The 27,073-nt window shown below is 43.0% G+C and overlaps 1 protein-coding gene and 1 long non-coding RNA gene across 2 annotated transcripts in view; one reads left to right on the top strand and one right to left on the bottom strand.

Moving 5' to 3' along the window:
* Window positions 1–27,073, top strand: part of MSRA (methionine sulfoxide reductase A) — a 253,997-nt gene that overhangs the window by 97,886 nt on the left and 129,038 nt on the right. Inside the window, exon 3 of the mRNA XM_027665070.1 lies at window positions 19,473–19,592. Coding sequence (XP_027520871.1) covers window positions 19,473–19,592 — 120 coding nt within the window. The remainder of the gene's footprint in view (window positions 1–19,472; window positions 19,593–27,073) is intronic.
* LOC113957498 lies at window positions 1,191–22,492 on the bottom strand. Its single transcript, XR_003531177.1, has 4 exons — window positions 22,481–22,492; window positions 16,933–16,944; window positions 10,853–10,856; window positions 1,191–1,297 (listed from the first exon to the last, which is right to left on the bottom strand). It is a non-coding gene; the product is annotated as an uncharacterized LOC113957498 (long non-coding RNA).

Raw genomic sequence — 27,073 nt, 5'->3', positions numbered from 1 at the left:
GTAAAATAGAACAAACAATTTTTCTCTCTTGGTCAAAGAAAAAGAAGAAAACTTTAAATCATAATACAGGTCAGCAGATATTTTATCTCTGTCTGAAGAGAATGGAAGAGTTCCTGATGTTGAAACAGGTGTGTGTGCTGTGACCCAGATGTAGGAGAAACATCTACAGAGACATCAGCAGATGTTCCAAGGATCATGTTATGGAATAATTGAGAGCTAGAGGGAAGGTCTTCCAGAAGGGATTTGTGTTTCTCATGCTAATTATCTTTAAACATCTTGGAAGGGTGAAAGAATTGCACTAATTGGCTGTATTTGTAGAGCTCTGAAGCATTAATGGTGTCCTGTGTTCACATGCTGGTGGAAAAATGGACACTGGATTTCTGTAGATCTGGAATGAGAGAATAAACCTGTAAAGATAAGGCAGAACAAAAAGGAATGCCTTAAACAGAAGATGCTCTGTCCTTAAACCAGATCATGGTCCTACTCCTACCTTTCCACTATCTTTATTAAAGAAATTATCCTTAGTTCCAATTTTCCTTTTTTTTTTGCCTTCCAGAACATGACTTTGTCTTTTTGTTACCTATTCCAGAGAATTGAAACACATCCCAGATCCCTGACCCTGCTGTTGGGTCCTGGTTCATCCCTATTGTCACCTCTGCCTACACATGGGGTCACAGACTGGTTTGGGTGAGAAGGGACCTAAAAGGTCATCTCATTCCAACCCCTGCCATGGGCAGGGACACCTTCCACTAGCCCAGGTTGCTCCAAGCCCTGTCCAACCTGGCCTTGGACACTTCCAGGGATCCAGGGGCAGCCACAGCTTCTCTGGGAATTCCATCGTAGCCCCTCACCACCCTCACAGAGAATTCCTTCCCAAGATCCCATCTAATCCTGCCCTCTGGCAGTGGGAAGCCCTTCCCCCTTGTCCTGTCCCTCCATCCCTTGTCCAAAGTCCCTCTACAACTTTCTTGGAGCCCCTTTAGACTCTGGAAGGGGCTCTCAGGTCTCCCTGGATCCTTTGCTTCTCCAGGTGAACACCCCCAGCTCTCCCAGCCTGGATCCAGAGCAGAGGGGCTCCAGCCCTCGGAGCATCTCCATGGCCTCCTCTGGACTCACTCCAGCAGCTCCACGTCCTTGTGCTGTTGTTCCCCAGGGCTGGAGGCAGCTCTGCAGGGGGGTCTCAGCTGAGGGGGCAGAGGGGCAGAATCCTCCCCTCCCCTGCTGCCCACGCTGTGGGATGAGCCCAGGACACGGGGGTTTCTGGGCTGGGAGTGCCCATGGCTGGGGCATGTCCAGCCTTCATGACCCCAAATCCTTCTCCACAGATCCTCTCCTCCCTCACATCCTTGCCTGGAGTGCAATGTTCTGTTTGCTGGTCAGACCTGCAGGGGATTTTCATTTTTAAACCACAGCCAGGGAATGTTCTCTGTTTAAGATTTGAAAGTCTAAACTGGGAAGTCCTGAACCAAAAATTTTCCCCTAAGCCTGTTGTAAAATAAGGTGATAAACACAAAAATAACCACAATTCTGGGACTTTTTGAAATAAAAATCTCCATATTCAGTTTTTCTTGTCCTATGGAATTCTATGGCCATTATGCATTAAATGCTGCTCTGATTTGATGGAATTGTGCCTCAGCTTTGTGGAAGTAAATGGGCAGTTACAGAGCTCTGTGGAGACAGACCCAGATAAAAACAAAGTGCTTGGTCTTACCAAGGACATTTCCTGACGTTTATAAACACTAATAAGGGACAATAAAATATCCCTAATGCAAAGTGAAAGCTGTCCTTGATCAGCACAACCCTTCAGAACATTCTTTTCTTTCAAAGGAGCCACATCTCCTTTTTCCTTCTGAAAACAAAAGTAATGTGGCCTTCAAACACAATCTCTGGGCTTCTCCATCAGGGAGTTTTTTATGTTAATTTAGGTTTCTCGAGGTAATGAAGAATTCAGCTTTGTGTGGGTTTTCACTTAGAGTGGATGGTGCACATTAGGGAAGATCTGGAGGTTTTTAAAAGTCAGATTGCAGCTTTTCAATCAGCATCATTCAGCTTAAAACAACCTTTTCATTATGTTTTTGGGACTTTTCCACATAAATGAGTAGAAGAGACACAATTAATTTTCCTGATTTTGGGGACAGGGCTCTTTGATCCCCAATAGCAGGAATTGTCCTCAAGAAGAGTGTTATTTTTCTATTTTTCTATGTATTTTTAAAATTTAGAGGGTGGTTATTTATTTTATTTTATTTATTTATAGTTTATTTTCTATGCAAAAAGCCAGCAGAGCACCTGGGTGACTTTAACAATTGCAAAAGCCTTGCAGAGAAGTAATTCCCTGCCAATGATAAATAGGAATAGAGCAATGACTGGAATGAACATATGCTTGGCATCATTCTGAGTTGGTTTAAGTTTGAAATAGAAGTAAATTATCCTGTTAATGACTAAAGGCTGCCCTTCTCTGTGTGTTTGTTTATGCTCTGGGATCTCCACATTTACCATCAGCATTTCTCCTTTGGTTCCTGCTAATAAAGCACACAGTGATGAGGATTTATTGTGTTCAACCATGAAAAAATATGCAAGAAGGTTTTTGGAGGGAGAAAATGGTGTTGTTTTGATAATTTTAGACATACTGTGACATTCACAAAGTACTGTCAGCCCATCTTGCAGATCCTAATGGATTTATCTTCTCAAGGCTTCTGTCACAGCCTGGCAGTTTGAGAACTAGGGATGTGAGACTGAGAAAATAGGGCCCTATACTGATAAAATATGGATTACTTATTCAGTTTAGGAGAATTCAGAGTGATTTTTGAATTTTCAGGTGTTTTTCCTCACCTGATCAAGGTGTTGGTGATCTTAAGAAATTTATCATTAAATATCTTTGCTTCAAATTGAAGATATAAAAGTCTTTGTCTGCTTCTAAAATACTTGCTTGGAAATACTCTGGAAACTTGGAGGACTCAAATGGAATAGAATCATAGTCACAGAATGGTTTGGACTGGAAGGGATCTTAAAAATCATCCAGTTCCAACCCCCTGCCGTGGATAGGGACACCCTCCACTAGCCCAGGTTGCTCCAAGCCCTGTCCAACCTGACCTTGGACATTTCCAGGGATCCAGGGGCAGCCACAGCTTCTCTGGGCAACCTGTGCCAGGGTCTCACCACTGTCACAGCCAACAATTCCTTCCCAGTATCCCATCTCTTCCTCCCCTCTGGCAGTGGGAAGCCATTCCCCTTTGTCCTGTCCCTCCATCCCTTGTCCCAAGTCCTTCTCCAGCTCTCCTGGAGCCCCTTTAGGCACTGGAAGGGTCTCCAAGTTCTCCCTGGATCCTTCCCTTCTCCAGGTGAACAATTCCAGTTCTCCCAGCCTGGCTCCAGCCCTTGGAGCATCCTTTTGAACCTTTATCTTGATCTCATTGTTGCTTTCAACTCATAGGGCTGGAGTTCATCTCAGTAGATTTTAGGTATGTAACCTAAAGTTGCCTTCAAGAATTTCCCTCCCCAGGTCAGAGAAGACACATTTGGAGGTTGGTTCAGAAAATCTGCTTCAGAGAGAAATAAATCATCCCCTGTTTGTTGTGTCAAACACTATATAAACCACTCTCTTAGACTAGAGGGAATTGATGCCTTTGCATAAATACATTGCAAATGTTTTCTACCATTTGAGGCGTCCTGGGGTGTTTGGGACATCCATGGGGGGCTGCCAGGGATGATCCAGGTCTCACAGGAGATCCAAACTCTTCTCAACCAAGGAATGAAAGCCAGTTTATGTAGTACATCCCAAATGATTTTATATACCTTTCCTTAGGGATTCTTCATGCAAGTAAATTTAAGCATAATGTATAAAGGAAACTATCATTGATCTCCAGCTTCCAAGGACATGCAAAAGGCATCTCAGATGGCACCAGATACCTTTATATGTGCATTTGTCACAGAATCATAGATTGGTTTGGGTTGGAAGGGACTTTGAAATCATCTCATTCCATTGGAACTGAACCCTGGATCTCCTGGATCTTTGGAACTGAACTGACTATCATGGGAGCTGCTCCTGTCACGTGGGAACACAAATAGTGGAGATTTAAGTTATTCACATCTGCATGATGGGAATTCACATCTGTTGACTGGGAAGAATTGCTCCTAGAATATTGCTCTCAGAATCCCTTATGTCCCAGTATGTATTTATATAATAATATTTATATTATTAAATATATATAATATATGTTTATATAATAAGGCTACATTATTTAGGGGATTTAGGGTAATACTGATATGAGGTTATGTTCAGTGAAAATCTGTGCTGGCTGGTACAGTCTCTGCCTTTTCTGGGTGACACAAGTCTTTTGTCTTAAAAAGAGAGTAAAAACTCCGTCCTTTAAGAGGCTGAAACATCACTTTATTCCAGATTTTCATTGTAGACCACCTGACTTTGCTCTTTGTTCAGGACACACTTGAGAAATGAAGGCAAAAATACATTTCAGAAGAAAGAAATGACATGATCAGTTTTCCAAGTAAGATAAGAGCTAATCACAAAAAAAAAAAATAATTCTGATTTGAGTTGAATGTAAGTAATTTTGAAGCAGAGCTGTAGCTGTTTGTTTGTGAGCCAGGGAAAACAGCATGTGATGTGTCAGGCTTTGAGATGGAATTTATTGGTGTGTCATTGGCTGAAATCCAACATTCTGCTCATAAATAATATAATCCTGGTGTGACACATTTCTGCTTGAACCTTGTCTGGAAATTACGGAGACTCATGTTATGAATTATGGAGCAGCAGACACGTGTTTGAGGCAAAAGGAGAGAAATGCAGGAAAGTGTTCGGAATTAGGCACAGCATCTAAAGGCACATGGATGCAGCAAGGGCAAGGTGTCCTCCTGGTATCCAGAGGTGTAACATGGAGCCTCAGGTGGATGGTCATCCAGTTCTTTTTGACTCTTTCTTCTGGGATGGGAAGTCTGATGTGATGGTGGTTGTTGGTGTCATTGCGTCCCTCTCTTGTATTCCCTCAGCACTTCCTATTGGCTCTGAATTTTCCCAGAGCTCCAGACAAACCTTGACACCAACATCCAGGGTGGGAGTCACTCAGTGTTGCTCAGTGGAATGTGCCTGACCAGCCAGGAGAGGACAAATGTGGGGGTTTAACCGTCAGAGTTTCCACTCAGACTCCTCTGGTGTGAAGGGGTTTAAACCTGTGGGAGATAAAGAGATTTTAATTTACTTTGCTTTCTGGAGACCAATAAACCCAAGATCATTTTGCTGTGCTGCTGCATTAAAGATCTGGGCGTGCTTTTTAGATGTAGAAGGACTTTTGGTCACTAAATGGTTCCTCTTCACACCGTTATTTCTACTCTGCTACAGAAATGCACACCTGGGTTCTCTTTTTCTTTCCTTGCTCTGGGCATGTAACTGTTCCCAGACTGTTCTGGAGAGAACAAATTGATTCCCTTTGGGATGAGACCTGCCTGTGGTTCTGGGAGTAGTTCATCCCAGGTGCCACTCCTTTAAGATGGAGAGGGACTCTGGACAAGGGGTGGAGGGACAGGACAAGGGGGAAGGGCTTCCCAGTGCCAGAGGGCAGGGTTAGATGGATATTGGGAAGGAATTGTTGGCTGGGAGGATGGCTGGCCCTGGCCCAGGTTGCCCAGAGAAGCTGTGGCTGCCCCTGGATCCCTGGAAGTGTTCAAGGCCAGGTTGGACAGGGCTTGGAGCAACCTGGGCTAGTGGAAGGTGTCCCTGTCCATGGCAGGGGGTTGGAACAAGATGAGCTTTAAGTTCCCTTCCAACCCAAACCATTCCTTCATTCTGTGATCAGTGATAACAAATAATGAATTAAAGATGTTTGGGAATCTTTTTCTGCTGGACAAGTTTTTTAAACTTGACAAACGTTCTAATAATCACCCCTGACCTGCTTTGAAGTTGTATCTCCATAAAAATCCCCAAGCCCCAAAGGAGACAAAGTGACTGGTTGCCCAGTGATGCTGTAAAAGAGGAAACAGCTCTTTCTGGATTGGCATGGATGTGGGAGATGTTGCTGGGAAGGAGGTGGGCTGAAGGCATTCCATGGAATGACCTCTCACTGTTCCCACCCTGGAGCAGCACAGCTGTGTCTCTGTGACTGTGGTACCGGAGTTATCCCAGCCTGGCTGGACAGCTCCAGTCATCCCAAATACACCCCTACAAGGATCTCTGGCAGCTTCAAGGTTAGAGAGGCTGTTTGTTGAAGCAGGAGTGTGTCCATATGCTCCTCCAGCTCAATCTTCTCCCAACCACATCCAGAGTGCAGAGTATATTTTGGGATGTCTAAGAAAACCTCTCGGAGAGTTGCAGGTCATGGACTTTGCTGGGAGTAATGACAATTCCTTTGCCAAGACATCCTTGCTGTGCTGACCCTCTACCTTGGCATTTATTGTAGTTCATTTTCAACACTTGGCCATGTTTTTTGGGAATGAGTTTCCTGCATAAATGGTAGATGACTAACCACATTTATATTTGGCCTCCGTCTGACCTCCTGGATATAAATTAGTTTTCCTCTAACAATCTTCTCTGGTATTTTATTGAGTAATTGTCTTTTTTGGGAGTGGGGAGGGAAGGGTTATTCTCTTTTTCCAAGTGAGAACACACCATCATTTCATTGGCTCCCAGCAGATGAGAAAATAACTCTTGGAACTTCCATATTTCCATTAAGGACAGCTATGATTCAAAATAGATTTTAATGATCTTTTAGGTGCACTTGGAAGGCATTTATTAGTTATAAAAAAGGAAAAGGGTTAAGGGGAAAGGAGGACGAAAGGGCTGCTTGTTGAATTGCCCTGTTATTTGAATGTAATTATTTTTTGCTCCTGAGCAATTATAGATTGCAAGTTTAAATAATTGTCAGGGTGCCTACAGCTTTCTATTGTTGTCTGAAATCTAAGGCTATAAATATAATAAGTAATATGAGATTACTTTTGCTGAATGTGTCTACAGCAGTTCATTTAACTCAGCAATAGTTATCGGAAAAAAAAAAAAAGGAAAGAAAAGGCAATTTTTCTATTCCTTCCAGTAAACAAACTTTGTAAACAAGTTATTATTTTCTGCAACACGGCCCTAAGAGTGATTCTGATTTTGCTGGTAACAAAATGTGCTGCTTTGCTTTCATAATGATAGAATATATTTTGTTTTGCTTTTCTACATCTCGAGCTCCCTGAGGTGGCCCAGAGATTAGAGAGATTTTCACAAGACAAGGGTAAGGCTTTGCTATTATTGGAGAGATGAATTTATATGAAAGACAGAGTTTCAAGAGAATCGAATGGATTACACAGCCCTGATGACATCTCTTATTTTGTGTGTACATCAAGTTCTTCTTGAGCAGCAGAGCACTAAAGTGTGTCAAATGACCGAGGATGATCTAAAATGAATCTCTGCCAAACATTGGGATGCTCAGAGGGAAGGAAGATCATGAAATGATTTGAAAACCTCAGATCAATGGCTGAACTAAAGATGTGATGCTTTGCAATGAAGCAAGTAATCAGGTTGTTGATAGGCCCGTGTAGCTCCATCTCAATCTCTTCAACATATTATTGTAGCAGTGATTCTTTTTATCCCTGACAGACTTTTGAAACATAATATATTAAGAAACTGTTCCTGCTTCAGAGGAGGTAGAAGGGTGGCCAGACATGGGCATGATTTATTCCTTAGTCACTGTAACCTTGGATTTTCTGCTGGGATCATTCAGATTAAGAGGCTGCACTTTGGGTGGGGGCGACCCTGGGATTGATCCAGGCTGGGGATGAACAAATGGAGCAGCCCTGGGGAGAAGGATTTGGGTGCTGGTGGGTGAGAGGCTGGACATGCCCTGGCCATGGGCACTCCCAGCCCAGAAACCCCCCGTGTCCTGGGCTCATCCCACAGCATGGGCAGCAGGGGAGGGGGGAATTCTGCCCCTCTGCCCCCTCAGCTGAGACCCCACCTGCAGAGCTGCCTCCAGCCCTGGGGAACAACAGCACAAGGATGTGAAGCTGCTGGAGAGAGTCCAGAGGAGGCCCCAGAGATGCTCCCAGGACTGGAGCCCCTCTGCTCTGGAGCCAGGCTGGGAGAGCTGGGGGGGTTCACCTGGAGAAGCAAAGGCTCCAGGAAGACCTGAGAGCCCCTTCCAGAGCCTAAAGGGGGTCCAGAAGAGCTGGAGAGGGACTTTGGACAAGGGATGGAGGGGCAGGACAAGGAGGAATGGCTTCCCACTGCCAGAGGGCAGGGAGAGATGGGATATTGGGAAGGAATTGTTGGCTGTGAGGGTGGTGAGGCCCTGGCACAGGTTACCCAGAGAAGCTGTGGCTACCCCATTTCTGGAAGTGTCCAAGGCCAGGTTGGACAGGGCTTAAAGCAACCTGGGTTAGTGGAAGGTGTCTCTGTTTATGGCAGGGGGTTGGAACAAGATGAGCTTTAAGGTCTCTTCCAACTCAAACCATTTCTTGATTTTATGGTTCTGTGGTTAAGATTTGATTCCGTTTTTGGAGATTTCAGAGGTGTGTAAAGAGCTTCTGATGCTTTTCTTCATCACATTTTCATAGTTTCAATAATTTATTTGGTAAGAGAAATTAAAAAAGAGTAAATAACTAGTTCAAGGAATCAGAACTTTGACCATAACTCCTGCCTTTTTTCTGTGTCCTTGGGACACTTGAGTCATCATCTTTGTGGCCAAGAAACATCAGGTGCCTCAAGTACTCCTTAAGACTCCTCTTTAATTGATTAGACATGAAATACTTGCAATTTTAGTCCCAAATTTTGCACTTAAGGACTGATTGTTCCTACTTTGTGGATAGCACTTCTTTTCTACAGGTCAGATCCATCTTTGCTGCAATACTGCTTTGGATGTGAGTCAGTTGTTCATGGAAAATGATACCAGTTGATCCCAGCCACGAGCATTCACTCAGTTACATTCCCAAATCCCCAAACATGAAAGGAAACAGGTGTTTATTGGTTTCTAACTGCTGAATTAAAGAGTTTGTAACAGATCCCTTTGATGTTTAAGCAATGTAACGATGCCAATGACCCTGTAAAGTGAAAGCTCAGCTTTGGAGGATGTTGCTGTTCTGTTCTGCATTTGTACCCAGAACACAGCACAGTGAAATTCAAACCTGGGACAAAGGATTTATGTTCTTTGGGTTTGAAAACAGCAACACCACTGATGATAGAAATCACCTGCAGAGAGAATATCTTTTACAGTCAGAATTCAGGCCTGAATTTCCAAAGCCTCCTGCTCATCTTGTGTTTCCCAGTTCTACACCTGTCTAAAGAGAATGGAATTCTTTATTTATACAAGGCCAGGTAGACAGAATTAGTTCAGTTTTAAAGTGGACTAGACTAAACCTCAACCTGGTCTAATGGAAGGTGTCCCTGCCCATGGCAGGGGGTGGGACAAGATGAGCTTTAAGGTCCCTTCCAACACAAACCATCCTGGAGTTCTGTGTTGTTTCTCTGATCAAAGACCAAATACATTCTTTAGGATGGAAATCTTCAGGAGTAGGACATTGAAGTAATTTTTGGATGAATTCTCTATTTATTGTTAAACATTTTTGATTCCTATTGTCCCATGCTTTGTCTTTATGGAATCATGGAATATCCTGAGTTGGAAGGGATGCACCAGGATCATCCAGTCCAACTCCTGGCCCTGCACAGGGCACCCCAACAATCCCACCCTGTCCCTGAGAGTGTTGTCCAAACACTCCTTGAGCTCTGGCAGGTTTGAGGCTGTGACCACTGTCCTGAGGCATCTTCACTGGTTATCTCCTCAACTTCACAAATATCAAGGTCACCAGTTGTTCTCTTTGCCTCCACATGTTCCAGCACTCACAACTTTCCAATATATTTTCTGTGTTTTTGGAAGCAAGTCTTTATTTTGTTGTGTTTTCCACATTCCTATAGTGCAGTGAGATTCCACTGGCAGAAGATGAATTAGGTGAAAGTTGCTACTTTTAATCCAAAGTTTTACTGAAGAATAGAAATTTGGGAAGGAAGAAGCTAGAGAATATATAGTTTTATCAAGTGCTGTTTAAATAGACATAGAATCATAGAATCATGGAATCATTGAGGTTGGAAAAGACCTCAAAGGTGATCATTTCCAACTGTTAAAAGTCATAGTCATGGCATGAAAAAGAGATTTAAACAAAGACCTGTTAATTGGCATATTTTGGTATTTTTCCAAAAGGGATTCATTCTTTTGCTTTGGGACCACTCATTCCTCAGTTGTGGATTATTTACAGTAATATTTAATATATTCTATTTCATGTATGCAAAATGCTTTTTGCAGTGATTAGGAACAAAGCCTGTACCCCAAGTCTGTGGAAAAAGGGAGGGAAGAGCTGCAGAGGTTGTTGGATTTCCTCACTCTCACAGGTTCTTCTTTTCCTGAGAAGTGGATTATTTAGATTCTCATTATTTAGACCCAAGCTGAACTTCTGAAGGCTCCAGGTGCAGCTCATGGGATGTGTCACAGGCACAGGGACATTCTGGGCCATCTCCTAAAGGTCAGAAAGTTTGGCCTCTGTTGCTTTTCCATCTTCTCCTTCCAGTGTGTGTGATGGGAACCTTTCAGATCACCAGAAATGATTTTTTTGAGTGGGCTATACCTGGAATTAGAGGCAAGTTTTCCAATAGGGAATTTAGATGATGGAATTTTATTAAGTGGAGTCACCCAGAAAATGGCTCTGTTGATCTTCAGGATAAAAATGGTTTAAATATTGCTGCTTATTGGGTGGGAAAGAATTCCAAGGCGGTGAATAAGGCCTTGGAACTTTGGAAAGTGTTGTGATGCACTGACTTGTGTCTGTCCCTGCTCTCTGCTGGTTAAGCTCAAAACTGCATTTAAATAGGAATATCTGAAACCTCTCTTGTTCAAACTGAGAAGTTCAGAGCAACTGTGCTTTGTGCCTTATTAACATTCTTGAGATTGGCTTCAGCTTTGTTTAAATCCTGTTGACTTTGTATTATTTATAAGTTGTAACATGCTTTTAGGATGGAATGAATAAACACATTTTGCCAGTTGTTTTCTGCATCCACCTCTTGCTTTTCCCACTTCGAGGGCTGTTGTCTCAGGGTTTTTTTTTTCCGAAGTCATCCTTATGACACGTTATTTCTGGTGCTGAAAACATGGCAGTTTTTCTCTTGACAGTAAAATATTCCTCTCCTGTGATGATAGTCTGCTTTTCCTTTTACAATAACCCTAATCTGTTGTGCAGATTCCATACAAACATCCCTCCATACACAAACACGGATGTCAGGAGCCACCTCGCAGGCAGGAACAAATTTCCTGGGCTTTTGTTAATTTGAATGAACATGAGGCTTCTGCTTCTCCTATGGAAAAAAAAAAAAAGCAGCAAACCCAACAGTTTCTCTGGGAATTCATGCAGTGTGAACAGAACATGCCTTGGCAAAATGGTGAGCCAAGAAATTCCTCTTTAGTTGCTCTGTTAGGCAAACTGCATTTTAAATTCCTTGCCCAGGGCTTTGTTTGAATTGCCCCAGGCAAGCTGTTCAACATATTTATCAACCCTGTTGTAGCATTAGAGCCAATGCTTATCTGGGAAGATCATCCTCTTAATGCCATCTGTCACCAGGAGTTTTATTTCTTTCAGCAGAGCTTGTTCTCAATTTCAATTTTTTGTTTTGTTTTGTTTTCATATTCCTCCCAACCATTTCTTAGTTGATTGTTTTCCAGGGATCTCAAATATTCTGTGATTGCTCAAATATTCTGGATGTTGAACCCCCTGAGGGTATCAGTAATACAATTTTGCTGCAAGTCCTGATTGATAACATGAATTCCCTCTGCATCCAGATGGCTGCCCAAAGCACTCTACATGATGGGGTGTTGAGGAAAAGATGCATTTGAAATGATGGTGCATTTCAATCTGAGTCTGGAATTCTTTCCAGATTCTCGACAAGAACTGGAAAAAAATCAGAACAAAGGCTCTGGGGTAGCTTAACGCTGTATTTTTGTCTTGAGGACACAGCTTTGATCATTTTAGATTTTCAGGCCCTTAGTAAAGGTTGTGTAAGTGCACAGACAGTATCAAAGTGTTCAGCAAAGCTGGATTCACTCACTTCACGTGGGATTTTAGATCAAGTTTACTTCTGGATTTGTGTCCACATTGTAAGCAGGTGAACAACCACTGTGTGTAGACTGGATATGCTGGGTGTTCTGCTGGGCTGCCAGGATATCCTGATGTGATTGTCCAGACAGGGAGATCATGGAGTCATGGAATGGTTTGGGTTGGAAGGGACCTTAGAGGTCATCTTATTCCACCCCCTGCCATGGGCAGGGACACCTTCCACTAGCCCAGGTTGATCCAACCTGGCCTTGGACACTTCCAGGGATTCAGGGGCAGCCACAGCTTCTCTGGGCAACCTGGGCCAGGGCCAGCCACCCTCACAGTCAACAATTCCTTCCCAGTATCCCATTTAACCCTGCTCTCTGGCAGTGGGAAGCCATTCCCTCTTGTCCTGTCCCTCCATCCCTTGTCCCAAGTCCCTCTCCAGCTCTCTTGGAGCCCCTTAAGGCACTGGAAGGGGCTGTAAGTTCTCCCTGGATCCTTCTCCAGGTGAATCTCCCCAGCTGTCCCAGCCTGTCTCCTGAGCAGAGGGGCTCCAGCCCTTGGAGCATCTCCATGGCCTCTCCCTAGAGATCTGCTGGATCCCTTCACATCTTCCTTGTCACCAACTTGCCGGTTGTTCCTTTAGTGGGATGCACACGATGGTGCCCACCAAGGCCTCATCCTGACCTTCCCTGGTGAATCCAAGGTCCCCACTTCAACCTGAGGAATTCTAAAAATCAATGGTCCCCACAATTTGAGAGCAGAACCTTCCCTTTGGCTCAGTGCTCAGAAATACCAGTCCTTGGCCCAACTTCAATCAATCAGCTGAACCAACTGCTCTCCATGATTTTTTTTAAGAGAAAATGCCAATCACAGTTGGCATTTGGCAGAAATGTTGGAAATGAGCACTATTCCATAGGTATGGAACTTGCTGAGCTTCAATTTATTCCTTCCAACAGGAGGGAGAAAAAACCAAAACCATTTCAGTTCAAAGCAGCTGAGCATTCCCTTCTCCAGATTTTACAGAGGGAACTAAATCAATCGTATTCCAAACCTGGGCCAAGTCCTGCAGTGGCCAAGGGAAGTGGGATATTGGCAACTGTGTCTCCAGCTCCAGGGGAAATGCTGGATGCTCCATGGTAGCCGGTGGGATGTACTTTTGGCTGTCCTTTCCTGCCTCAATGTATAGGAGCAGCTCCTGTTGGCTGGGTCCTGGAACACTGGAGCAGCTGGCACAGCCATCGCTTCCAGGGTTTTGGAGCAGAATCTGGCACCAGAGCCAGGCTCCTCTGTCTGAGCTTTGGATAAATCCTGTCCTGCTCCTTCCTGATCTGGGCTTAGGGAAGAGGTTTCCAGGACCTGCTGCTCTTTGTTCTCTCAGCTCCAGCTTGTTTGATTTTTCTGAGGGTTTATTTAAATCCGACATTTCCCCCCCTACCAGTGGAATATATTGTAAAATCCTGATAACAGAAGGAGGAGCAGGATCCATATCCTTTGCAGTTCATCATCCGCTGCCGACCTGGCATTGGAACAGCTCCTTAATCTACTGCATGGAAAAGTGCCTTGGAGTGTGGGAGTAGGGATTGCGGGCAGCAGGCCAGGGAAGGCTTGGCATGCCAAGGAAATAATGCATTCATTCCTCAAAATATGACAAAAAAGAGACTTCTGGATGGGCTGCTGGACTGCTGGGAGGGAATGGGAAGGCTTGGAAATAAAGCTGGCAGGAGGGAAAGGTTGGTGGATACTCAGGAGTCAGGTGTGTCTGCACCTGATGCCAGAGGGGAAGGAAATGCCGACAAAAGTAAAGGACAAAAGGCATTAAAAAATTATATTCCACAAATTAAAATAACGTCTATGTGGATATATCAGAGAAACAAATGAAAATTGGCCTGGATACGAAACAATCCACCTGCTGTGAGTTCCTTTAAATAAATGGAATAAATGGGAAGCTGAGAGTCCCTGAAGCTCAGCCTTTTCCAGCAGCTCCGGAGCTTCGGAGTTAATGGACGCTAATTAGGACAGAGTGGGTGCAGCTTGTGAGGGTTGAGTTTGGATCAGGAATCCCCTTCTGATGCAAATTTACTGCTCAGCTCATTTGCATAATGGAATCATAAATAGGAATTTGCATCAGGGAATCTGCGTAGAGACCGGGAATGATTCAAAGATGAGATGGGAACAGGCACTGGAGAAGGGATCAGAACAAAGGTGAGGAAAAGGTACCTTTGAGAATCGTGAAATTTCCTGTAGGAGTGAGGAAAACATCTTGAATGTTGAAGAGTTTTCAAATAAATTTTCCCATCTGATTTTTGTCCCCTTGTGATGGCCGATGTGAGCAGTACACAAAAGAAAGGATCTAACAATATTACAAGCTGTAAACATTATTATGAGGATAAATAACTTTGGAATTAGCAATTTTTCTTAGGATCCATCTAGTTTAGGCTGTAGCAGAGAGTCATACTGAGCTGGTCAGGTCAGTCACTTTTTATAGGTGTGGAAGGGAAATGGGCAACTGGGAAATGAGAAATGAGACACAAATCGATTTGTTTTTGGGAGATCTGATTCAACTTCAGATTCAGAGACTTTCAGGGGTTTGTAATGTCAGTATGTGGGGTATGGACTGGTTTCTCTGTCCTTAAAAAGTGCAAATGGGGTGCTCTGGTGAAACCCCACCTGGAGCTCTGGAGTCCAACATTAGAAGGATGTGGAGCTGCTGGAGCGAGTCCAGAGGAGGCCACGGAGATGCTCCCAGGGCTGGAGCCCCTCTGCTCTGGAGCCAGGCTGGGAGAGCTGGGGGGGTTCACCTGGAGAAGAGAAGGCTCCAGAGAGACCTGAGAGCCCCTTCCAGTGCCTAAAGGGGCTCCAGGAGAGCTGCAGAGGGACTTGGGACAAAGAATGGAGGGACAGCACACAGGGAATGGCTTCCCACTGTCAGAGGGCAGGGAGAGATGGGAAATTGGGAAGGAATTGTTGGCTGTGAGAGTGGTGAGGCCCTGGCACAGGTTGCCCAGAGAAGCTGTGGCTGCCCCTGGATCCCTGGAAGTGTCCAAGGCCAGGTTGGATGGGGCTTGGAGCAACCTGGGCCCGTGGAAGGCATCCCTGCCCATGGCAGGGTTTGGAATGAGATGATCCCTTCCAACCCAAACCATTCAGTGATTCCAGGGGACAGTTACATTTCCAATGCCCAGGAGCATTTCAGGATGCCTTTCAGGAATGACTTGTGTCTCTCCCAATTCCTCTCTCATCTATGTGAGCCTTGTGTGTTCAGATGTCTTGGATGTCCTGAGGCATCTCAGATGACCCCAAATGTCTCCATTTAGGCAAATAAATTAATCCCTGAATGTCTGAGCCCCTGTGCAGCCAGTGCAGACCTGGTCCACGTGTTTAACACAATCCATAAAGCTGTTCCTCTCTGGAATCACCTGGGAGGCAATTCTGCTCAGTTTTTCTCTGAATATTTCACCACTTATTATCTCCAAGAATGGGATGTTTATGTCTTATCAGAGTAGCACTTGGCTTTCATTATTTTAGAAGAATACTTAATTTTATGGTGACTATTTCTTAGAAATATAAAAATACTCTGGGTTGCCCGTGGAAACACATGGCTGACAAAAAGAGATGTTTAGAGGATCTATATGTGTATGGATCCATAAAGAGAATAGTTTGAGGAAAAGGATGTGGATTCTAGAAAGGAATATGGTACTATCATTTATCCCCCAATTCTATGATTAATATTATTTATAGGGATGACTGAACCTTTAAAGATTCCTGTTTGAGTCTGTTTGGTTCTAAAGTTCAAAAAGCAAAAAAAAAAGAAATCTTTAAGTACCTTTTGAAATTCCAATTAAGAGTCAGTCAAAACCTATCACTAAAAGAATAGGTTTTGTTTTGCAAATTAGCAATTAAAAAGTGACAAATATCTTCAATGCTCAAACACTCTTCTGCAATTCCCATTATGTTCAAATAATACTTTTCTTTCTGGGAACGTGAGGATGTTCCCCAGTATTTCCTTTCTTCCCTTTCTCTTAGGAATGCCTCTGGAAGCTCTCTATCTAACTCCAAAGCTCCACTCACTTCACCAGGACTGGGGATTATGCAAATTCCTTCATGAATAGTTTAAAATCGCATTCATATTTTCTAGTTTCAAATTATAACAGGGGTGGCTTATTGGCTTTTATGTTTATTTCCCTACTGTTTTTTGCCCTTTTTCCCCCCTCTGAGTTTTACTTAATTATTTAAATTTATTATTTAAATTATTTATTTCTTCAGTTTTCATCCTAGAGTAGTAATAATTAGGGAAAGTCAACTTTTCTTTTTGTTCTACAAGTCTTGAACTGCAATTATTTCCCTGTTTTAGTAGTTGTGCATGTTTTCCATGGCTTAAGACAGACAGTGCTCTGGAAAACAGGCACTCCATGAGCTCACGTGTCTTAACTCTGGAATATTATGTGGGGTTTTATTGTTAATATTTCTCTCCTTATGACAATTTCTCTGGCACCACTTTAGCAGAATAACAAACATCAGCCTCTGATTGTATTAATCCTGTGGAAAAGCAATTTAGTGCTGTATTGTTGTAAATTATGTCTCTTTAGGAGCAGGTTGTTTTATTATGACAAAGATTTCAATTTTATCTGTTCCCGTGGATGGGAGGATTTATTGTTGCTGTGAGGTGGCAGAGAAATGAGGAGGAGGCTTCAGCAAGGGAATAAAATGTCTCTGTCTCTCAGGGGAAGGGCAGCAGGATGAACTCAGACATGAACTGGGAGAGGGAAAAGGGAAAGAACCTCTGAGGAGGATCCTGAGGTCATTGGATCAAATCAACAAGGAATCACAGAGTTGTTTAAGTTGGAAAAGCCCTCTGAGATCATCGAGTCCAACCATCCCCCAGCACTGCCAAGGCCACCACTAACCCATGGCCCCAAGTGCCACATCCACCTGGCTTTTAAATCCCTCCAGGGATGGGGACTCCACCCCTGTCCTGGGAAGGGCTTCACCCCTTTTGGTGAAGAATTTTCTCCTAACATCCAATCTGGAAGCATGTTTTAATCCATATTTCTCACTCATACGTGTAAAAACACACGTGAACACAGGTTTATGGGCAAGTTCCTTGTAAAAATATCCCATGTCTCCTGCCAAAATCCCTGCTGCAGTACAGTGAGTGCTGGGGAGTGTGTAGGTGCTATGACCCGCCCCAGAAGGGGAAGGTAACCCAGGTTCTTATTAATAAATCCCTTGGGGTGAATTAGAGTGAAACAACACTGAATAATCAATGTTTGTAAACATATATATGTAGGGTTTATTTTAGGACAGTTTTGTTTCAAAGGTAAACAGGTAAGTTGCTGTTTTGGGTGTTATCATCTACAGCAATATTAAAGCATCTGTAGCAATATAGCAACATAAAAAATGGCAATATAGCACTATTAAAGCATAACAATATTAAAGCATATATATATATATAAGCTGACTGATATATATAATCACCACCCACTGGATCCAGCGATGAAACTTGGGAGTTGCAGCTTCCATGTCTGTTGGTTGAAGTGGTGGTTTTGATCTGTTGGGGCTGGGGGAAGGCCCCCCTAAACCTCAAAGGTTTCTTGAGTTATTATACACTTCCAGCTCAGGTGGGAACGCCTTGTACCTCCCCTGGGTGGGGAGTTTTGTCGTGGATCACGTCACGGGACATGTCACAAGTCTTTGATGCTCCCAGGAGGGGTTTTCACAGCGGAGTCATCATGTAAGGGAGGACTTTGGTATGATAAGAAGGATTATCCCACCTTGCAGGATTTGCCCTTTCTTAGCCTTCTTCCCCTATCTGGAAATGCAGTTTGTAGCTTCAGGTGTGCATCTGCACCCAGGATAGTTGGACAGTGGCACCCACTTCTCTGATCTGAAGGTGCTTTCCCAGTTGGCATGTTCAGGGATGAGTGGGCTCTGCTGGGTGAGCAGCTGCTTCTTTGCAGTTTGCTGCAGCGGAGAAAAGTCTTGTGGTGATCTTACAATGTTTAAGCCATTAACTATTTCACTCTCTGACAGCAGGGAACAGTCATTTCCAGCACTTTAACAGGGACATGCAGATTCTTGACTTTTTCACACTCATCAAGCCTCTGGGAACAAAGTTCAGAAGCAAAACTGGGAGGGAATTTCAAGAGAGGTCCTACAAATTGCCACCAGCCTGATTTACCTGAAGAACCCAAGCCTAACAGCCCCAGTGATATCTGTAATTAGGGGAAAATAACTAATTAGATCATCAATTTATATCTTCTGTGGGCTGAACTGTCCTCAGGAGGTTCCTCCCTCTCTCCATAGCCTCCAGGAGCAGGTTGAGCTCCTGATTTATGCAGTTTGCTTGAACACCTGAATTAGGAGAAATCCCAGTCATTACCTCTGTAATTTTTGGTCCATTACAACTTTAGTTTAAGTTAACCTCTGAAGATTCAAAGGAATAACAGGCCTTTGTGAGCCATTGAGATTGAGAAAGGTTCTGGTTGTACTTTGAAGAATCATTTCTGTAATTTTTTAACTTGTCAAATCTTCAGTGTTACTGGTAGAAAACCCAGCATGGGTCATTGATTTCTAAGTGTATTTAATATTTAGCTTATTTTTAACTGCCTTTTATTTCAAATGTTTTGGAAAGGGAATAATAACAGGCAGTGTGTTATCGCTGAGAGAGAAAATACACAATCAGGAATCATCTTCACAACACTAGAGCGGGCATGACACCCTAAATGAATAATCTAATAATTAGTCTCTTAAACATTTATTTAACTAAGCCATCAGACAATTGAAAATGTTGGTTGTGTTTGTTCCTTGATTCCTTTAACTGGGAGAGTTTTGCTAATTCACACCTTTGTCAGTCTGATGTCCTTTGATAATTGGCCACGTGGGCGAACGACCACCAGAATCTTGTGTGAACATCAAGTATCTCCGTGAATAAATTGCTAAACTGAAGCATTTTTCCTCTTGCATAACCCATAATATAATCCATTATTGCTGCCACCTCTGCCTGAAAGCAGAAAATGAAATAACTGTTTGCCATTAATACAAATTATTGTGTTTTGACAGCTTCCTAATCAACTCGAGCAAAAACGGTGCTGCACAAATAGAACAACTGCCTTTTAAGTAACTTTTTTTTGGTGTGTGCTTGAGAATTCTCCTTGTTTGGGCCTTTGAACCATTGCAAGGTTTGTCCTTGGTGATATGTTGATATTCAGAAGCATAAATCAGCTTTATTTGTGTCATGCTCTGATGCAGAATGGATTTTTCCATGTAGTTACCCTATAAATAATCTTGGAAAACACTTGACCAGCAGGTGCTGCCTATAGATGTTGCCTCCACCGTGGAGTGTAATTAATATGCAAATGAGTGATTAATTGGCACATTTTGATGTGATAATGTGTGTTTTATGCCATATCCAGGTATGGGCTGTTTCTGGGGAGCTGAGAGGAAGTTCTGGAGGCAGAAGGGAGTCTACTCCACTCAAGTGGGTTATGCAGGAGGTCACACCCCAAACCCCACCTACAAGGAGGTCTGCTCAGGTAACTCTTCCTCTTTGGTTTTTGGGAATTGGGAGTGGGATCCCGTCAGATTATGAGGAATTAAATGAGTGGCTGCAGTGACTAAAAGAATGTGGTGTTTGGTCCACCCTGGTGTTGGCTTTGCACCCTAAACTGTCCTGAAGTCTATGTCTGCCCATCCCATTGTTACTTCCTAATAAGTTTGGGTGTGAACAAAAGAAAGAGTTCTTCAGAAATTCTATTTCAAATGATGAAAGTGTGTTCCTTAGATAAAGTGTGAGTTTTGCTTTTACTTTTGTCTGTATCTATGAACAAAAATCAGCAATTTCTCATTTGTGTTATTATTAATAATTTGTTAATTTTTAATACAGTTTAATGCACAACATCCTGCCATTTCCAGGCCAAACCCTTGCATTTATTTTTCATTCTGCAGCACTAATAACCCAACACAGTTTCTTTCTGTGGCCTAAACCACAGAACCACTGGCAGCCAACTAATGTTGCTGTGGAAGTAAATCCTTGCGTTCCAGGACTTGTGGGGAGCAGCCTGGAAGTTTTCTTTTGGTTTATTTTCTTGTTAACAATTTTATGCCAAATGCTGATGTTGGTGCTTGTTCTTAGTGACAAACTGTCACGTGGGCTCAATGGAAAGGGTGTGAAATGGTCAGAGACAAACAAATAATGGACACTTTAGAAACGGTGCAGAAGTGCCACAAGGAGCCAAAAAGGCAGGAACTTGGTGGAAATAGGGAAAAATGGGAAAAGGGATGTTTGAGGTGGAATGGGATAGAATAGAATAGAATAGAATGTAATAGAAATAGAACGGAATACAAAGAAAAGGAAGGGAAGGGAAATAGGAATGGAATGGAATAGGAATAGAAATGGAATGGATTAGGAAGGGAAGGGAAATGGAATGGAATAGAAATAGGAATGGAATGGGAAGAGAAGGTTTGGGAAGAGAAGGTTTGGGAAGGGAAGGGAATAGAAATAGGAATGGAATGGAATAGGAATAGAATAGAATGGAAATAGAAATGGAATGGAATGGAATAGGAAGGTTTGGGAAGGGAAGGTTTGGGAAGGGAAGGTTTGGGAAGGGAAGTTTTGGGGAGGTTTGGGGAGGTTTGGGAAGGGAAGGGAAGAGAAGGGAAGGGAATAGAAATAGGAATGGAATGGAATAGGAATAGGAATAGAATAGAAATAGAAATGGAATGGAATAGGAAGGGAAGGGAAGGTTTGGGAAGATTTGGGAAGGGAAGGTTTGGGAGGGTTTGGGAAGGGAAGGAACAGGATTGGAAATTGAGTGGAATGGAATGGAAAATTCTTTTTCCATTTTGTGGTGACAGCCATACAGAGGACAATCTGAAAAGGCTTTCTGGAGTGGGTGCTATTTTCAGGGCTTTTGCCTAATCCATAAATACACCAATTTTTGGCCAGCATTAGACAGCCCAGGATGTTCATTCAGCACGAAACATCTTTTCATATTTTGCTTACAGATGTTCAGAACAATTCTGTTTATCTGTATATTCATAAGCTTTTAGAAATCTGCATAGCTCAAGTGGCTCTGAAATCAGAAGGGAGAAACTCTGCTGCTGTTATTCAGAAAGTGGTGATGTACAATTACCATATAAAATGTGCTGCTAACGATGATTTTCTTAAAAACAGGGCAGTTTATAGGCTTGTGGTTCAACATCTAAGCAGGTCATTTTGCTTTGCTTGGAGTTGTTTTCTTTGTTTATCCTCGGTGACTGTAATTTAAGAAAAAATATGAATATGTCTGTTTATTATAGGATATTAGTTAGAAGGCTTAGTGAACATAACAGCAGATTAAACCAATTTATAACCCAGACAACTCTCAGTACCTTTCTGAAGCTTTTTCTCTCGTACACAAATCACAAATTCTAAAAATTAACAATTCAATATAAAAGTATTCCATGTGGAGTTGGTTTTCTGCTTTGAGTTACATAAAATAGTTGATTGTGAGGTTGTTTCACATTTCCTAAGCAGCAAACCCACGTTTTTCTGAGGGACAGTGTTGCCTCTTGCATATCAATTAGTCTTTTGACTGATTCTTCTCTGTAAGATTTCCAGGTCTTGGCTTTCAAAGGTCATCCAGAAGACTTGGAAATAGCTGATGGAAAGGAGTGGAGAAAGGCAAAATTAATTTCTTGCTCTGTTACCTCCTCTGCCTTTGGTGATTTACCAAGTTAATTCCATCTCTGCTTCATCTTTAGACTGGAAGGAGAGGGCAGGACAACCAGATGACCCCAGAGCAGGCTGATGGTAGGCACAGTGTGGATTAAGAATGGAAAGGCTTGTGGAGGGTTTGGCTTTGTGATGTGGAGCTTATTTTATATATTTATGCATAAAAAATATGGTCATTAAAGGTGACAACTGAAAGTCTGACTGGCATTTTTCACAAGTTATTAATAGAAATATAGAACAAGTGAATATGGGATAATAGTTCTTGTGTTCTCAGATTTCCCCTTCCCTACAAAATACAGATGAATGTCCTATGGCAAATCATCAGCATGTTCATTGAATCACAGAATCATGGAATGGTTTGGGTGGGAAGGGATCTTAGGATCATCTTATTCCAACCCCAGCCATGGAGACACCTTCCACTATCCCAGGTTGCTGCAAACCCCATCCATCCTGATCTTGGACACTTCCAGGGATCCAGGGGCAGCCACAGCTTCTCTGGGCAACCTGTGCCAGGACCTCACCACCCTCACAGCCAACACTTCCTTCCCAGTATCCCACCTATTCCTGCCCTCTGACAGTGGGAAGCCATTCCCTATGTCCTATCTCTCCATCCCTTGTTCCAGGTCCGTCTCCAGCTCTCCTGGAGCCCCTTTAGGCACTGGAAGGTGCTGGAAGGCCTCCCTGGATCCTTCTCTTCTCCAGGTGAACCCCCCCAGCTCTCCCAGCCTGGCTCCAGAGCAGAGGGGCTCCAGCCCTTAGATCAACTCAGTGACTCTCCTTATATTGAGACAGGGCCTTGCCTTGCTTGTAAAACCCTTCCTCTGGACACCACAACACTATTCCAACGTGGCTCCAACTCTCCAAAATGTTTAACTGTATAATCCAACTACAAACATTCCCTTCGCTTTCTGTAGCTTATAAAGGGATCTGAAGGTTTTCATGAGCAGGAACTAAGACCACAAGATTAAAGTTTCCAAGCAGTAATGAGAATGGTTCAGAACGGTTTCTTTTATTATTAGGTCTCTGTCAAGAGAATAGATTCCTGTTGTGCCTTTGTCTGTTCCTTTTTTTTTTTTTTCATATAAGAACAGGATATAGGAATTTTAATGACTGTGAAGAATATCAGTGTTCCCCATGCTCTTGATCTGTGCCTTGGTATGATTGGCCAATTGCTCCACCTCTCCCCTTTTTTTTTTTCCCAGTTCACCTGTGAGGAGGGAAGGAAAGGTCAGGCAAAGTACAGAATACTGTGGAGATCAAAGTTAATGTCAGGTACTGTGGGTAGGAGTGTTTTGTGTGGTTTTTTTGTAGCAATTGAAGAACAAGATTTCGTAGAAAATATGTAATTTTTATTAACTAGACCAGTTAGAATAAGTTTTGTCTCTGTAATCATGAGATTGTTGTCTTGGGATCCTCCTGGAAGTGCAGACAAAACCTTGATATAACCCTCTAAATTATAATTTGTCCTTGATGCCAATTGCCAGGTCATGAAATAAAATGAATGTACCAATTTCACTTCAAAAAATCATTTGGAAAGGTGAGAACAGCTGCTGCTGCCACGTTAAAACCTTGGCAACCAGAACTCTAAGAGATGCATTAAATCTCAGTTCCCGCAGCTCTACCTCCAAAATTGCCCACACTGACATTACTGACATGTTCCTTTTCAACAGAAAAGCTTCTTATTGACCAAGAAAACTTCACTACACCTTAAAATCCAGGATACAGAAATGGAGCCTGATTCAGAATTTAAAAATGAAAGGCAGAATAAATATTTTTTTGCCTGAAAAACAAAAAGCTCTTTGTCCACAAGGGAAGGCAGCAGCTCTGCTTAGGGAGCTCTGCTGCATCTTTAATCAAGGTTGAGTTCCCTTTTCCATTTCAGAATTTGACTTCTCAGGGTTAATATCTTGTCTGGTTCAGGCTCCAAGAAACCAAAGTGATATTTATTATTTAGATACCTGATTGTGCCTCGTGGCAAATTTCAAATCCTAATGGCCTCACTGCTGTCCTCTGTTCCTGTCATCTATTTATCTCAGCGTTGCCCATAATCACAGGCTCAGGTTGTAGCAGCAGTATAAATACTAAATATATTATTTATTATTAACAACTTTATTTGAATTGTATCCCACTGAGATGTGTTGTTTCCATCTCTCTCATCTCCTGGTTTTATTAAAGATATATATAAGATGAAAATGTGATAGCCCCAGAGGTTGAAAGAGCCATTATAGAACAAGTCAAAGACAAAATCTTCTGACCTGGAGCCTCCAGGAAGTTCCCAGAGGATCTTTATTTTCAGGAGAGGCCCCGTGCAGGATCAGGCTGGGATGTTCCCACATCACTGGGCCTGAAAACAGAAGACGCAGCACGAAGCTGCTTCTTTTTTAAAGCATCAGAACATGGTGTATTTGTGAAAATGATGTTATTAAAAAGCTCTCTGTTGTTATTGTGGCCAGTGGGGGTTTCTTACTTTTTCTTTTTGCTGTGGAGACACTGGTGAACAAAAAAATAAGCTACACAGCCAGTTCACTCGGTCTGCCAAACTGTGCTCCCAGGATTAGGGATTGCTGCAGGTGGGAACTCCACTGGGGTCACCTGTGGCTGTTCCTGTTCATGAGAATCATTCTGATGTGTAATATTTGAAGTATCTTGTGCAAACTTATACAAGAAGTCAAAAAAGTAGGGGAAAACAAGAAGCAAAAGGATGTCATGGGGATAGAGATCAAAGATGGAGGAAACTAAGGAGGGACTTTGGACAAGGGCCTGGAGGGACAGGACAAGGGGGAATGGCTTCACACTGAAATAGAGCAGGGTTAGATGGGATATTGGGAAGGAATTGTTGGCTGGGAGGGTGGTGAGGCCCTGGCCCAGGTTGCCCAGAGAAGCTGTGGCTGCCCCTGAATCCCTGGAAGTGTCCAAGGCCAGGTTGGACGGGGCTTGGATCAACTTGGGCTAGTGGAAGGTGTCCCTGCCCATGGCAGGGCGTAGAACAAGATGAATTTTCAGGTCCTTCCCACCTAAACCATTCCATGATTCCATGAGTTCTATCTTCATATACTCCCAGCTTCCAGGTATTAATGATTTAGTCTTTAATAATCACTGATGACCTTTTCCCTATTAATTTGTTAATCTGTTTCTTTAATACGATTTTATTTCTGGCATTCACAAATAGGAGGGGAAATTGTGGTTTCATTAACTCCAGCATTGAACCTGTGCAGGAAGTTTCAAAGAGAACTTGTTAAACGGTGTTTTACTAAAGGTTATTTTGTGGCAGCTCAATGTGTCGGGGAATGAAGTATTTGTTCTGAGGAGTGAACAAAAATTTGCTTTACTGGCACTCTTTATGTATTCCATAGTGATGTTTTGCATTTCTCTACCACCAGTAGAGCTCAAAGCAACAGCTAAGCTGGAAAGGAGAGAAAAAACAAGGTAATGGGAAAAAAACCAAAGAGAAGATCCATTATAGGAAGTCTGAAAATATCAATTTGTGTTGTTTTGTTTTGTTCTGAGTCGTTTTTGCTTTGAAACACTTCTGTACAACATCTTTGGAGGCTTTCACTTTGGCATAAAGAAAGGGTTTTTATTTCTTGGTTGCACGTCGTGTGGCATCAGCAGTAGGATGGTTTGGGTTGGAAGGGACCTTAAGATCATCTAATTCCAACAGTACTAAGAGCAAACTTGATTTCCACATCAATGAGGACACTTCAGCCTGTCATGTGGACAGAGTGACCAGTCTAAGGTGTTTGACCTTAAACCTGTCAGAAGGAGAAGAAGCTTTGGATAGAGCCCACTTGGAGCTCTTCAAAAATTGGCTTTGGCTTCCAAAGCAGCTTCTTTGTTATCAACACTCGTGGCATCCCCAGAAGAGCTGCCAAGGCTGCACATGGGTCAGATCTATGGCAGGTCATGGCACAGGGCACAGATCTGGGAACGGGGATGTGATCAATCCTATCCCTGGATTGCTTTGGGAGGCCCTGCCATGGTTGTAGCCTGTCCTGGAGAATTCCCAGGCACAGACACTCAAACAGAGTGTGGGTGCACAAATCCTGTGTGGAGGATAGGAAGTTTGTTGCAAGGGGACTTCTGATGGGAAGTTGGGAGTCATCAGAAGTACCTGAAGGGAACACGCAGGAAAGATGGAGAGGGAATTTTTATGAGGGTATGGAGTGATAGGACAAGGGGGAATGGCTTCAAACTGAAGGAGAGTAGGTTTAGATGGAATATTGGGAAGAAATTCTTCCCTGTGAGGGTGGTGAGGCCCTGGCAAAGGTTGCCCAGAGAAGCTGTGGCTTTCCCATCCCTGGAAGTGTTCAAGGCCAGGTTGGACAGGGCTTGGAGCAACCAGGGATAGTGGAAGATGTCCCTGCCCATGGCAGGGAATGGGAATGGATAGTCTTTAAGGTCCTTTCCAACCCAAACCATTCTGGGATTCCATGATTCTCTGTAGTCAGAGACTAAACTTAAACTTGTATTTACTAGAAAATGAGAAGCTCAGTGGACTCTTTGGGCTGCCCTACTTTTGTTTTCAATCTTTTTGAAGTGTGTTGTCTATATTGACATCCCTAACCAGCCCTTTTAAACCCATGGATCCTAGGAATGCTCTGGCTGGGAAGAAGAAGGAAGGAAGGACCAACTTTGCCTCCTTGACTCTGCCCACAGTTTGTGCCTGGAGACATTTCTGTCCCTATTACTGAGCACAGAAAGCCATCGTGGCAGAGTGTTCATACACCCCCAGTGCTGCCACACAGATCAAATCTGCCTGGAAAACCCAAACCCAACACTGACATGTGGATAACCTCATTTTTTTGCCTACTAGTTCCCCTCTTGGTTTAATCCAGTGTTTATTCAGTCAAGTGATTCAATTAGAAACTATTTTTATTTTCTTTACGAGGAGTGAAAAATGTTAATTGTAGCTGAAATGCCTTCGAGTGATTCTCTTCTAATGTCACATTTCCATAAGCTCTATAAGGTTTGCTTTCTGCTAAAATAGTACAGCAGCAGAACAAAAATACTAAAAAAAGAGGGTTTAATGTTTTCAGTGCTGGACTTGGGGTGGGTTATGACCTTGGTGGGTAAAGCAGAGAAAAAAAAAAAGAAGGTCTTTTCCTCCCAAAGTGAATCACTAAGAGAAAAGGCACCAGATTGCTGCAGACAGTTGGGAGAAATCAAACCTCAAGAGAATTTTAATGAATATGCTAAGCCATCATCTCAGTGTGTGTACAGACCTGGCACTGCCTGGTTTGGAGTAGAAAGTGAGTGAAAGGAAAGCAGTTTTAACTGAACTTGGGTATCCAGGCTGTTATT

The sequence above is a fragment of the Corapipo altera genome, unplaced genomic scaffold (assembly GCF_003945725.1).
Source record: "Corapipo altera isolate COAL_440 unplaced genomic scaffold, ASM394572v1 164, whole genome shotgun sequence".
Classification (NCBI taxonomy): Eukaryota; Metazoa; Chordata; class Aves; order Passeriformes; family Pipridae; genus Corapipo; species Corapipo altera.
The sequence above is the reverse complement of the archived record's forward strand: the minus strand, read 5'-3'. Positions and strand labels throughout refer to the sequence as shown.